The sequence below is a fragment of the Telopea speciosissima genome, chromosome 9 (genome assembly GCF_018873765.1).
Source record: "Telopea speciosissima isolate NSW1024214 ecotype Mountain lineage chromosome 9, Tspe_v1, whole genome shotgun sequence".
NCBI lineage: Eukaryota > Viridiplantae > Streptophyta > Magnoliopsida > Proteales > Proteaceae > Telopea > Telopea speciosissima.
The window spans coordinates 56,153,673-56,168,042 of NC_057924.1; the positions used below are offsets into that span (position 1 = coordinate 56,153,673).

General features: G+C 39.0%; 1 protein-coding gene across 1 annotated transcript in view; it reads left to right on the plus strand.

Annotated features, from left to right (window-relative positions):
• The window catches only part of LOC122640130 (brefeldin A-inhibited guanine nucleotide-exchange protein 5), a 118,098-nt gene extending 103,728 nt beyond the window's left edge, over window positions 1-14,370 (plus strand). The window contains exons 26-33 of the mRNA XM_043833268.1: window positions 4,142-4,308; window positions 4,398-4,699; window positions 4,818-4,999; window positions 6,469-6,585; window positions 10,840-10,976; window positions 11,080-11,368; window positions 11,792-11,887; window positions 14,152-14,370. Of these exons, the coding sequence (XP_043689203.1) occupies window positions 4,142-4,308; window positions 4,398-4,699; window positions 4,818-4,999; window positions 6,469-6,585; window positions 10,840-10,976; window positions 11,080-11,368; window positions 11,792-11,887; window positions 14,152-14,214 (1,353 nt within the window). The 3' untranslated portion in view covers window positions 14,215-14,370. The remainder of the gene's footprint in view (window positions 1-4,141; window positions 4,309-4,397; window positions 4,700-4,817; window positions 5,000-6,468; window positions 6,586-10,839; window positions 10,977-11,079; window positions 11,369-11,791; window positions 11,888-14,151) is intronic.

Here is a 14,370-nt window from a genome sequence, read left to right on the forward strand (position 1 = left end):
TAAAATAAGAAAGTCCTAACCTATTACGAACTCGACACGGACCCCAAATATTATAATGAACTAAAGGAAACAATGAAGAACTTCTAGGTGTAGTACGAGTAGGAAAAGAGGCACGATGATGTTTGCCTTGTTCTCAAGCTTCACACTCAAGACGAGATGTAGACTTGCAACTATGAACCATAAATTGGAGTTTAGGTAGAGATGGGTGACCAAGACGTAGATGCCATTGCACGGTAGATGGTGTTGTAGTAGGTGTAGCAACAGTAGAAGGTCCGGTGCCATCCAGGTAATACAGTCCATCACGCTCAAGCCCTCCACCAATCATCTTCCATGTCTGAAGCTCCTGAAACACATAGTAAGAAGGATAGAAAGTTACCGAACAATTAAGAGACTTAGTATGTAACTGACAAATAAAAGACTTAAAGGTAATGTAGGAACATGAGGAACAAGAGAGAAGGTCATGGAGGATGTTTGAGAAACAGTTCCACGACCAGCTACCTGAGTAGAGGACCATCAACAAGGATAACATTTGAAGAGGTTTGAACGTGATTTATTGAAGAAAACAAACTTGACTTAAATCATGTGACATGGAGCACCCGAATCAATAGGCCATGAAGTAGAGGAAGGATAAAAACAAAGTTACCTTTATAGGCTAAGGCGGCGGTAGAGGTGGAGGCAGATGCAGCTTTAAGTTGTTGAAGGCGTTTGACTAGCTGGTTGTAATCATCGCAAGATACAGATGATGAAGTACTAGAACTCTGATTCATATCACCAGTAGGTTTCTCAGAAGTAATGTCAGTCATGGCAGCATTAGCAAGTTCATTCACCCACTCAGGTTTTCCATGCTTGGCCCAACAGGTATCCACTGTATGATTTGGTTTGCCACAGAACACTGGCGGGAAGACTTGTCAATGGTTTGCGGGCCTGTACCTTGTCCACCAGTGCAACAGCCACAGCCTCTGGATTGGCCACAACCACGTCCTCTACTATGATTGGCAACAAAGGCTGAGTTGTCCTTGGGTGTATTGACAGGTTTGGATGGATTAGCCAACTAATGCGAGAAAAGACTTCATTGTTCCTTCTCTCCTGTGAGTAACTGACTCTTCACAGACTGGTAGTCAGGATGTCGTCCAACTAGAAATTTTGCAACATGGAACTCGGCTCTTTGTTGTTTCAATAGATCCAGATTGGTAGTCAGAGGCTGATGTATCTGGAGTTCTTCAACTATGCCCTTATAACTGGCAAAATTTTCGATTTATCTCCTTGTTGGAAAGTAAAAAGTTTCTCATAGAGATCATACATGCGAGAGATGTTCCTTTCTTGAGAAAAACTTTCACTCAAGTCATTCCAGACATCCTTATCAAGGGTGTGAAACATCACATTGGATGCAATAGCAGGTTCAACACTGTTCCATAACCATATCTTGATAATAGAGTTTTCTTGCATCCACTCATCATGAGCTGTGATTGTGGCAGGATCCTTAAGATCACGATCAAGTGGATCACTGTAATGTATTTCAGTTTCCCTTTGGCATGAATGTAAGCTTGCACTGGCTGGACCCATAAGAGATAATTTGAAACTCAGGAGAGTTTAATAGTAGTAATCTGAACTTGGACATTGTCCATTGGTGTTTTAGGATCAACCATTAGAAGGACTGATATCAAAAGTAACAGCAGCAGTAAGATATCAATCGGCTCTTGGATAGAACCTGATTAGGGTTTGAAATAACTCAAACCAGCGGTAGTATACTTCGGCAGGAGCAATATTAGGGTTTAAGAACCCAAATCAGCAGCAGTAACACAATCGGCAGTGGGAAATATTAGGTGTTTAAACGACCAAATCTCAACTAACATCAATTTTGGGGTTTACTAACTCCAATGACAGCAAGATAAACAGCCGAGTATTATTCTGGGAGAGGGGAAACCGAACCCAAAAAGGAAAGGGGATCGATTGGAGAAATACCACCCTAACTAGGGTATTGACGGAAAAGGAACAGAACTACCTTGTCAATAGGGTCTTCGGTCTTCAACAATGATCCACTGAGTGGATCAGAAATAGATATACTAATAATCTTCAAGAGAAAATTGCAGCAATAGTCTTCAAGAAGAAACCGCAGCTTTATGGGAAAAACTCTGCACCTCTTTAAGTAGAACTTGAAAGAATCTTCATATCAGAATCGCAGAGTAACAACCAATTAACGGCTGTGCTCTGATACCATGTAACAGATTGCACAACTAGAAAGAAACCAGAACCGAGAGAGAAAAAGAGAGGAAGAGAAGAGGACTAGGAGTCACAGTAGGACTAAGAGACTCTAACTAAACCAAAATAGAAGAGACACATAAGGAGAGGAATCTCGATCAGAATGATGGAATATTCTAATCGAGATTCTCTTTTCCCTATACGCTCGATACACTTCAACAGCATTAATATACACCTTAGCAGCAGCTTGAGCCCAAAACAGATAATTCGAAGCTCCACTAAGCTTAATAATACTAATCTGGACATTCACACTATCCGGAGGAGGTTTTGATTTACCCATAATAACAAACACTAGAGGGTAGTAGCAAAAATATAAGAGGACCAGGAACCAGCCAGCTACAGAAAAAACAAGAAGAAGAAGAAGCTCTTTTTCGTAGTCATACATGGTACAAGGCCTAAGCTATGCATGCCTTTCCTCACCACCTCTCCTAGGGTTATTTTAGGCCTGCCCCTGGCTCTTATAGATATTTCAATCTGAATCAAATCACTCCTCCATACTGGAGCATCCCAATTCCCAAGGCCTCCTTTGAACATGGCCATGCCACCTGAAACGACTTTCTTGTAGCTTATCATGTAACGGAGCCACTCCTAACTCAACTGTAATGTGGTCATTCCTTGCTTTGTCCTTCCTAGTTTTGCCACATATCCATCTCAACATCCTCATCTCCGCTACACTGAATTTATCTATATGATGCTTCTTATCTGCCCAACATTCTGCACCATACATCATAGCCGTTGTATGATAGTCCTATAAAATTAGAAAAGAGTCAAGTAGCGGAGGAAAGAATGAAAAGCCACCAAAAACACCAATACCACAAGGTAATCAAATCACCAGTAATTAAGAAATTTGGCAGAAACATGCAGCCTCTCATGATGCCAAAACTTAGAATATAAGGCAGTACTGGTGAAATAAAAGCCCAAAAAATACGTGCAATCCAATGGCTGGTTATCGAAAATTAATAGATGCACAAAAAAGAATTTAAAAACTTCAGAATTAGTAACTATTCAAGATACAGAAATCTACTCTTCCGATCGGAACCAACCCTGGAGCAATATGAGAACATTGTTCCTAGAAATAAACCCCAAAATATCTCAAACACTTGTGAGTAGATAGGTAGATATCGCTAATCGATAGTTGCAGTCATAGAGAAGATAAAGCAGATCCACAAGTTGTAGAAGACAGCAGCTTTATGCGCATGGAAGAAGGAACAAAGTAGTGGTCTTCATCAACATAAGAGACTCTAGTTGTCACGTTTCAGAAACTTGGGTTTCAGACAAAACAGCATAGGTTGCTGTGAACAATAGTGAAGAAAGGCTTAAGAAGACTTTTTAAAAACAAAGATGTGGATCAAAACTATTGATAATTTATTTCTCTAATTCCTTGTAGCAATATCAGATCAGATAAGCAGTCAATAGGAGAGGAAGAAAAGAAGAGAAGAAGTAGATGAGTGGGACAAGAGACTCACGGTAGGCTTGGAATACCCTGTACCATGAGCAAGCAGTTTATTTATATCAAAGAACGTAATTCAAAATGCTACTGTACCCCTAATAAGTATAATGCCATGACAATAATACCCTTATGAAGAAACCAACCCCCAAACTACCCCCTACCGATTGAAGTAGACACTATACCCGGGAGAGAATATACAATAATCTCAACAGTATTCAGAAGCATGGTTCAAATTAAATTTTAATTTCCTGAGTTCCTTAATCACCTTTGTATCAAGGCAAATATCAGTATTTTTTTCAGTTTGTTTAATTTATTTTTTTAAACTATATTTAAATAGTGTATAAATGATATTCACTACAGCTTGTTCTACATTTAAATAGTGTATAAATGATATTCACTGCAACTTGATCTATTTCTTCGTATTGTCTGTAGGAGGTCTGTTTTATGCTGCCACCCCTCCTGGGTTTATTGTTGGATTGTGCTAAAAAGACAGATCAATCTGTGGTATCAATTTCTCTGGGTGCTTTGGTTCACCTCATCGATGTTGGAGGTCACCAATTCAGTCATGATGACTGGGATACTCTGCTAAATAGCATAAGGTAGACGGTGTTTCCTTTGTGTTCTGTCATCAGCTTTTATTTGGTTATGTATGCCTTTTATTTATTTATTTAAACATATTGATTGTCAGAGATGCTTCGTACACAACCCAACCACTTGAGCTGCTCAATTCGTTGGGTTTTGAAAATTCACAGAAGAATTTGGGGCTACCCATGGATTCAGAGGTCAACATAAGTGAAGGCCAAAGTCAGATGTCTGTAAATAATGGGAAATTGGATGGTCTCAGGTCTGTTAGTGGTGAGAATCAAAAAGTACTTGGACAAACATCCTCTGGTATTGGTGGTGACAGTCCTGGAAAGTATCCCAGTGCATCAATCTTGCACCATCATGGTCAAGAAACTAATTCGCCAATAAACTTGGAGGAATCTGAAGGTTTGCAATTATGACATGTTCTTTAAATAAAAGGAAGATGTCCTTGTACCCATGTGAAAAAATCAAAGAAAATTTTTTTTGCGAGAATTTTTAATAGCTGAATTTATTTTTCTTATAGGTCTGCCATCACCATCAGGGAGAGCTCAAAAACCTGCACCTGAAGCTAGTGGCCTCCAGCGAAGTCAAACATTGGGCCAAAGGATTATGGGAAATGTGATGGACAATCTCTTACTTAGAACTCTTACCTCTAAATCTAGGAGTCCTCCCTCGGAAGTGCTCGTACCTTCATCTCCAGTCAAGGTAATTGATACAGGTGATATTTAAATTATTTACGATTGACATTGATGTATACCTTTATTTCTTGTGCCGAAACTAAATAATTGGAGGCACCACTAAGCTTGATAGATGTAAGTTGTACGATATAGAGTCTATTGGATGGTTTTGAATCATCCATTATATATATGAAGAGATAAACAGCAACTTATCACCAAGAAAAACAACAACATTGGTCAACCACAGTCCACAGCAGCCAATAGCAGATGAAAATATTAAGAAGAATGACCAATAGCAATACCACCAATAAAACAACCAATTCTGGCCAGAAGTAGCAGTTCAATAGAAGCCAAAGTCAACACTATAGATGGGGCTCAAATTCTGGTCTGATATAGCATGCCAACTGTATATAATACCCCACAAAATATAGCAATGATCCAATGACAGGATAAGAAATAGGGATTCGAAATAAAAAAACGTAGGTTTTTGGAGATTTTTCACCACATAAATCAGTGGCTTGGATCAGCCTCAAATCAAGGTCGAAGGACCTTACCAGAAGAGGCCTTAACCTTAAAATACCAGGAGGATCTGTTGGTCAGATCCTTAGTAAAGGCAGATATCGATGCTGCCCAGGAAAACCCCAAAACTGAGCATCCGCCAGGTATAAAAAGGCCAGAAAATTACTGTCATAGGTGGGATCCTTTGAGTAATGAGAACCACAGGTCATGTACTCCCTGCACTTGATATCACTTGATGTCTTCAAGGTAGATTCATGTTTTAGAGCGATACACACAAAGAGCAACCAGTAGGTAGATAAAAACAACAACACAGCATGTAAGAAACCCTAATTTTCCATCCTTGTTTTTAAAATAGGGTTTCATAGAATGTACAGCAACATAGGTTGCTGCAAACCACAAAAAGAAAAGCCTTAAAATACTTACAAAACAGAGAAAGGAATGGTAGGAACTGATTTAGAGTCGTCTGATACTGATACCATGTGACGATAGGAGAACCAGGAAATCAGTACCTAAGAAAGAAGAGATGAAGAAGAAGAAAGAAGGGAAGAGGGGAAAGAACCTAGAAGCTTACAGTAGTTTTAGGATAGCCTACCGTAAGCCAAGGCCCACTTATTTATAACTTAATAAAAAAGCAACTACAAGTAAGGACAGACTTAACAAAATTACAACTAAACCCAGAAAAACAAAACAGAAAACCCTCTGCACTATATTATTTAACAATATAATTCGTTTAATTTTCCCTGCTTAGTCTGGTTATAGTATGTTTCTATTTTCAGAATGTTGGTTAGTCTTGTTGCAACACTTTTTAAAAAAAGTTGGTCAGTGAAATATTTGATGTGTTGCAGTTATCAGCTCTACTACCAGCAGATCTTCACATCTAATCTTAAAACATTAGTATTCTGCTGTAATGAATATGTTTTTTATGTTGGTGGATCCTTCTCTATCGTTTATCTCTTTCTTGGTTTCTTATCAATGCAGGTCCCTGATTCTTTTGAACTTGATTCTAAAGATGATGAGGAAAGTCCACTATTGGAAACAATTAGGAGCAAATGCATCACTCAACTACTTCTGCTAGGTGCTATTGACAGTATTCAGGTAGTCTGATTCTTTGACTTTTTAAAACCTTACTGATGTATATCTAGGTTGATTTAAAAGCCAGTTTTAGCCATTATTGGTCCTTTAGTCAATGGATAAGAATTACTAACCCTGACACCACCCTCCTTCAAAGCAAGGGATAATTCCTAGTAACATGCTAGGTTCACTTCATTTTGGTATATTTCGTCCACTGCCATAATTTATGTATCTCTGATGAAAATGACAAAATGCCATTTTGTCCGAAACTTATCGAAAATAAGGTTTCTCTTTTGTCCCCCAAATCTCCCTCTGGCTCGCTTGACTGTTGGAAGGTGTTGAGCACTGCGACCCCCTTGTCACACAGAGCAGCACCAATCACCTCTGGCGGCTTGCACAGATTCAGGTTACTGAGGCCCTTGTGTGCATGTCCACCAGCATCATTGACCAGATACCCGTCTGGATCTCCTCTTCATTTGCAAATAATCTAGTAGGGAAGATATGAAGTCATCTATTGAATTAGTCAGCGTTACATTAAAGATTCCACATTAGTAGTCGATTGGAAGCTTTTCTTGTTGCCCATCAGCAGATCGAGGAAATGCTTATTTAATAGCAAACCTGCAAGAGAAGGAAAGAACTCTGCCAACTAGTATTTCAAAACAAAAAATATACTGCCTTCAAGAAAAAAAACAATGTCAACGAACATCCCAAAAAAGGCGAATGCCAAGGAATGGAAGCAAGAGCATTGGAGATAGCGTGTCAAACCTACTTCCTTCTAGTCTCATGGAAAGCTCCTTCTGTACGTGAACGGGAAAGCTTCTTTCTAGTGCGCATTAATGTAATGTAGCAAGGACTTTTTTCTTTTCTTTTCCAGCTGTAACTGTAAGAAATAGGCTAGCCAACTGAGCGGATAAAGGCAAGAGCTAGGCCGAGCTGAACAATCATCACAATGAAGTTACGAATGTAACTCCCTACTTTTTTATTCAAATTCCATGGTGAAAGCACAAAAATGGTAGGTAAGCCACAGCTGACCATGATTGGAGTAAAAAAAAAGTCTTATGGTGAGATAAGAGGACTTTTCCTCCGTTATTCGTAGTAGAACTGCTCGACCCATGAGCAGATCAATGTGGCATTAGCCGAACTGTGCCTTCTATACTTACCTTACCCACGATCCATTCGTATTTGCATCAGTTCAAGTTCCGGATTCAAATCCATATTCTAATGATCGAGTCACATAGAAAATTGATCGCCTTACAACGCGCCCTGCCTTTGACTCTACGGGCGCCTATAAGCTCTTCAGTTTCAGTGACTCAATTGTTCCTTTAATGTCTGGTTGGTTGAATTCCTCTGAAACGTTGGCATAAAAGATTGAAGGATAGTCGTAGCAAGGATAAATTGATACGACTTTCACCCTTTCCTCTCACCATCATCAATAGTGGGCAAATATTATGTGATTGGAAAAAGTAAGGAAAATTTGTTTTGTGTTGTCTTATTTCAATAGAATTTTCTACCTTGTGTACTCCCATAAGTTCAATCTCTAAGTATAAGAGGTCAATTACAGGATTTGGCTATAGCTTCTAGAGCTAAAACACTTCTTGATGATCATGTTGTTGAATCAATTGATGAGCCATGCCAGACAGAGAACGTGTGCAGTTGGGGTGGGTTGTCGAGGAACCTAGAAACTGATGATATCCCTAGAATCCTGTTGATTGCAAACACTCCCCAAGGCCCCAACCCACAAAAGGAATGGGTGGGGGAGGTTAAGATTTATAAAACCTCTTAAATCTCATAAACTGAAATTAAATATCTGGATGGGGATTGGCCTGGGGTGGGACAGTCTGGCCTAATACGGATTATATATTCAGAAGTATATAATATGTACTATATATTGATTTTTTTGGGTGTATGATATATTAAATTATTTATGTATCCCTGTTTGAAAGGCCCGATAGACTGTTATGTAAAGACCGTAAGGTTATACCAAGAGAGAGGCCTTGTAAAAATTGGTTTTTTTTAGAATTTAGGGTTTAGAGATGGAATCTGGGGAAAGTGAGGTGGTCGAGTGTTAATGGCCGTATGGGCAGTGAGATGAAAATAAAAAGAATAGATTTTGATGGGTGGTTAGGTCTAGGTTGAAGTTAGGGCTGTAGGGCTTAATTAGAGTTTAAGGGATTATAAGGCTGCAATGGAGAATTGAAATTAGGGTTGTTGTCGAGTAAAGTATGAAGGCTGTGAATGAAGTTTAATGATGATTGATGGAGGGAATAAAGATGCTGGTTTGATGATCTAAATTGGATCGATGGGGGGTTTAGGTTTGAGGATGAGAATTAGAAAGGAATAACTGAAATTAAAATAGCTTACTGGTTTGAAGAGATCCTCAACAACAGCAGCTTGAGCAATTGTGAGAAAACCTCCCGATCTTCACGATGCAGAGAGTCGTAGGAGTCCACCCACCCTATCCACCTTGAGATCCACAAGGATGTAATACTCTGAGAGCAATGGCAGCAAGCTTGAAAGCAGAAATTTGAATAATTGAACTGTGGGGGAGCCTCCCACATTTAAGCTTTATTTATAATCAAAACTGAACCAAAATCCTACTCAGATTAGGAGTTGTAATCCTAATCTGAATCCTAATTACAAACATAACAACTGAACCAAAATCGTACTCATATTAGGAGTTGTAATCCTAATCTGAATCCTAATTACAAACATAACAATCAGACTTGTAATCCAAATCTGATTTCAAAAAACAAAGCAATCCTCCTAAAAGAAATCGTGGAGGGGACATAAAAGTCAAATAAAACAGCTGAAATAATTAAGGGCCAAAAGACTAATTTGCCCTTAATTAAAGTACTTGAAAAAAAACTAAGTATAGAAGGCTCCAACGAAAAAACAAAACAGCAGCCTAGGTCAAGGGTTCTTCTTCCTAGTGCTTGGACCTGCATCAATTTATCTTAACATGAATAAGGTCTACCAATACCCTACTGTTTACACTAAACAGAAATATATATACATACATATATATATAAAACAAACCATTGGATGGGGACAATGGTCCCCTTAAAATACCAAAACTCCCCCCTCTCCCATTTGACGAATAAGTCACCGAAGGCCATTGTGCACAAACCTGTGTGTGTGTGTGTAAGTTTCCTTTTGGATTTGTTGAAACTTGTTGAAACTTCTTCCAACTTATTGATTGACTAACCCTAGACCCTTGCTCCTGAGAAATAAATCAATACTTTCTGCTTGAGCTCCATCAGGTCTTATTTATAACCCAAAAAAGTATTGGTTCTAGTGGAATGGAACTAACTATGTCGAGCCAAGAACGCCATTATTCCTTTAGAAAATGGTGGATGTAAGAATCCACATTTGATCATGTCCTTCGAGTTACACATTGCTTTCATCGTTTCAAAAATTTTTTTACCATAGCATTCCTCTAATTTGGAACCGGCATGGAATTGATTCAATACGGAATCATGAATAACCATTGGCTTAATCAATATTATAGTTAACTGTACTTTTTTTTCATCTATCTATATTATATTTAATATTTGGATGGATATGCATTTATCTGGAGAAGTCTTAGCAAAAATTGAATATAACCCATATTTTATCGTATGAATTAAATTTGGAATTTCTAGAGAAGATGAATAATGAGGTTCTTCGTTAATCTGCATCTTCTATAGATTGTTTGAGACAGCTACTCATGCATGAAAGATCCAATTGATTATTGATTAAAGACACGAATTGAAGAGACAGGAATTTGATCATCATAAAAGATATAAACCCATCTTTCTTTTTCAAATGAATCATCAATGATTAAAAGCTACCCTCCAAATGAAGGTTGGGTAAGGCAGGATGATTCAGTCGAAACTGTCCGAACTGCATCACAGGACTGTTGATATCTGTTTACAGCCTCGTGTACAGATCTAATATCTGATACGTGGCAGTATCAGGGCGGACCCAAGTTTTATGGACAAGTAGGGCTCTTGAGTGCTCATGTCAAATTACAGTGCAAACATAGGTGGTCACGTGATGGAATAAAGCTTTAGAATCCACTAAAAGTGAGGTTTTAAGCAATGTTTAAAATAAATGGACTGGAATACAAAGGGAAAATGCCCATGCATGGGTTAAATAATTGAGTTTTTCTTATGAAATTTTATGTTTAAGGTTTTATCTTTGGCCTCAAAACCTTGGATAAAGGGGTTTTTCTAGTTTGATGTAGAATGCAGTTATACTAGAGCTGGTTCTTCATTAACATATCTTTGATAAATGCAGAAGAAATACTGGAGCAAGTTAAGTGCTACTCAGAAGATTACAGTGATGGACATTTTGCTGTCTGTTTTGGAGTTTGCTGCTTCATATAACTCATATTCAAACTTCAGACTACGTATGCATCAAATTCCTGCGGAAAGGTATTCATTGCTCCAGCTTATCATTTTTAAATGCTCAAAAGTTCTTCTGGTCCTTACTCTCTAACTGCTTGTGAATTATTTACGAACACACTCATGTTGACAGGCCACCTTCAAATCTTCTTCGCCAAGAATTAGCTGGAACGTGCATTTATTTGGATATCTTACAGAAAACAACTTCAGCATTTAATACTGACAAAGTGACTGAAGCAAATGTTCCAACCGATACTGAAAATTCGAACGTGGAAGAAGGCGTTGAAGGCCTAGCAGAAGAGAAACTGGTGTCTTTCTGTGGACAGATTCTGAAGGAAGCATCTGACCTCCAGTCTGGCACAGGGGAAGCTAATGTGGATGTTCATCGAGTGCTAGAGTTACGTTCTCCAATTATTGTTAAGGTATGAATCTTTTTTTTTTTTTATTGAAATCTCGTTTTACTTATTCGTTATGTTCTATTGAATGTAGAGTAGTTCACAAGTGCTGCTGATATAATTTGCTCCAACCACATGAATTATTTATGAAATGATGTCGTTCATCTAGTTCCTCTGAATAGATCTACATCTACCTAGCCCATTCTTTCTGTAGCTGAGACCTAGGTTGATAACCTAAGGTAAAGCTTAGATTATCTTGTCTTGTGCATCCTTATTATGTAAGTAAAGTGTGCTTAATGAATTACCCGGACATCTCTCTCTCGTTGCCTTGTTTAGATATACTACCATGTCTCTTGGTGATGATGTTCAATCATCTAAAGGTACCAAACTTCGTTTTCCTGTGTGTATTATGATGATTAGGTCAATTTATGCCTATTTGACTTCTTCCAGGTTCTTAACGGGATGTGCATTATGAACCGTCAGATTTTCAGGAAACATCTGAGGGAGTTCTATCCCTTGATCACCAAACTTGTATGCTGTGACCAGGTAATTCTTCCTCTCCTTGATAAACATTTTTTATAAGCTCAAAGAGGCCAACTTGGCTCTTCGATTTTATTTTGATTTCTGGTTACAAATTTAGATTTGTACTTTTCAGGATTCACCTTTTTGATTATTTTTTTTAGGATGCCGCCACTGCACCCTGACACCGGTGCACGAACTGACCGCCGCACCCCCTGGAACCCCGGAAATGACCAGTGGTGTGGCGGTCATTTCACGCGCTCCTGTGTAAGGGCGCAGGGGCGGCATGCGCTGCACAACTGGGTGGCGCTCTTTTTCCCATTTTTTTAATAGTATCTCCAAAAACCCTAATGCCCATCACAGCATTCCCCCTTCAGTAACATGGCCATAACTTTCCCAAAATGGCTCTGATTTATCAGATGTTGGTCTTCTTTTCAGGATTCACCTTTTTAAGAAAAGATGTGATCAGGAATCCACTTGATCTGTAGGGCTGAAATCCACCTAAACCTTAACCTGGAACATTTGAAATATTTTTAATGAAGGAATGCTCAGGATGGGATGGGGAAACAGAATACCAGGCGACTCATACCCGCATACTAATGTTGGATCGATAAGAATCATAGTTATCAAGGCGTCGCCATGGCGTCCAGGCTCCTTGGTTGCCTTGGACGCCTTGGGTGCCATGGCGGGCGCCTTGCCGCCATGGCTGTGTCGCCTTGATTTTTTACCCCACTAAAAAGCCATGGTCGCCTTCCCGCCTTTATAACTATGATAAGAATCACAGAGGCTTCAACAATGTGGGGTCTCTGATAGTCAAAGTCCTAATTATGTAATCTGATCCTGTAATGCTAGGCTATTCAAGGTAAGTAGGATTCGAGAAGCTGCAAGAGCAATAAAAGGTAAAGAATAAAAATAGGGTATTGTAGCTAGGATCAAGCAAGAGAAAACCAAGAAAGCATCTGAAGAGGTTTCAGATTAAGGCGAATTTGATAGGGGATATTATTTATGAATGGTGTTAAGGAATGCGGTTAAGGGAGAGACATGATTGATCTCACTAATTAGTGTGCAACTGACAGGGTGGCCTATGTTTCTTCAAGAACTGAAGTCCTATTGCAGTTCAGGTTGTAGAAAGAGTTTTTTGAAGCAAGAACTACAATTATGACCAGGATCACTTAGAAATCGATAGCACTAGAACAGGATCAGATAGAAGGATGGTAGGAGAAATTATGTAGCTCTGAAACTAATTGTCAGATTGAGCCCAATTGGGCAGTCTCGACTGCATCAAATCCTTTAAAAAATAAAAAAATAAGAATAGCCAGATAAAATAAGAGTACTGTGTTACTGCAGAAAATCAAGTACTCATGTTGGAAGTAAAGATAATAAACTAAAACACTGGATCTAATTGGATTCTTGAAGCCCTAAGATTCTGATCAAGAAACAATGTCAGATATATTAGTCACAGCTCTGATCTTTTTTCTTTTGATCATACATGTTATGCAAGACTTGAAAGATGTGCCAGTCAGATGCCTACTTGATTATTGAATCTTATAATACACCCCCCACCTCCGCGCCTGCGCACAAAAAAATAAAATAAAATTTCCAGCTTTGACTTGATGAGGACCCTACTTTATTGCTTACCCTTTGTAAGGTCCCAATAATGAAGTTTGCTTGCCAGCCTTTATTCTACATGATTTTGGCCTCCAAACAGTCTGGTTTCTCTTCTAACCAGCATTGTATCTCATTTATCACATGCACTGGAGTATGAGATCACAGTTGTCAAGGCGTTGCCTAGGCGTCCAGGCGGTGCCTTGGTGCCTTGCTGGTGTCACCTTAAATTTTGCCCCCCTCGACCGCCTTGGTTCGCCTAGGCGATTGACAACTATGTATGAAATAATCAGTCATCATTGATACTATGGAATGGATTTGCCAACGAAATGAGTTTCTGATTTAGCATCCCCAATTATTACATGAGTGGCATCCATATGATATTTCAAAAATTATGGTTTCCGAGTTCTTGATGATTTTGTGGAGCTCACCAGCCATCCTTCCTCCTCCCCCCTCCAAGTATACAAGGGAGATTGGAAGAAAGCATGTTTCGGGTACACTGTAAGTATACAAGGGAGGTCATCATTTTCCCATACTCATACCCGAGGCTTCACTTTTAATTGCATTGGTCCAGGGCTCGTATTCTGGATGCAAAATACTCCCATGAAACTTATACCTTTCAGATGCCTAAATCATGTTTCTGTGATGATGTTGATGATGATGAATGATGTCTTGACTTGTTTCAGATGGATGTTCGTGGAGCTCTTGGTGATCTCTTCAGAGCACAACTTGCTGCACTCTTACCATAGTTATGTCGGGATACTTGTTTGAGTCTTTTTCCAGTTTGGGGCTTCAGCATTTCTGACAGCCTGCTGAACAAGTCAGTTCTCCACTGTGAATCCAAAATCTCATCCCATTTTTGCAGGTAGGCTGGCGTTGAGACCAAAACTAGATGACAGAATAAA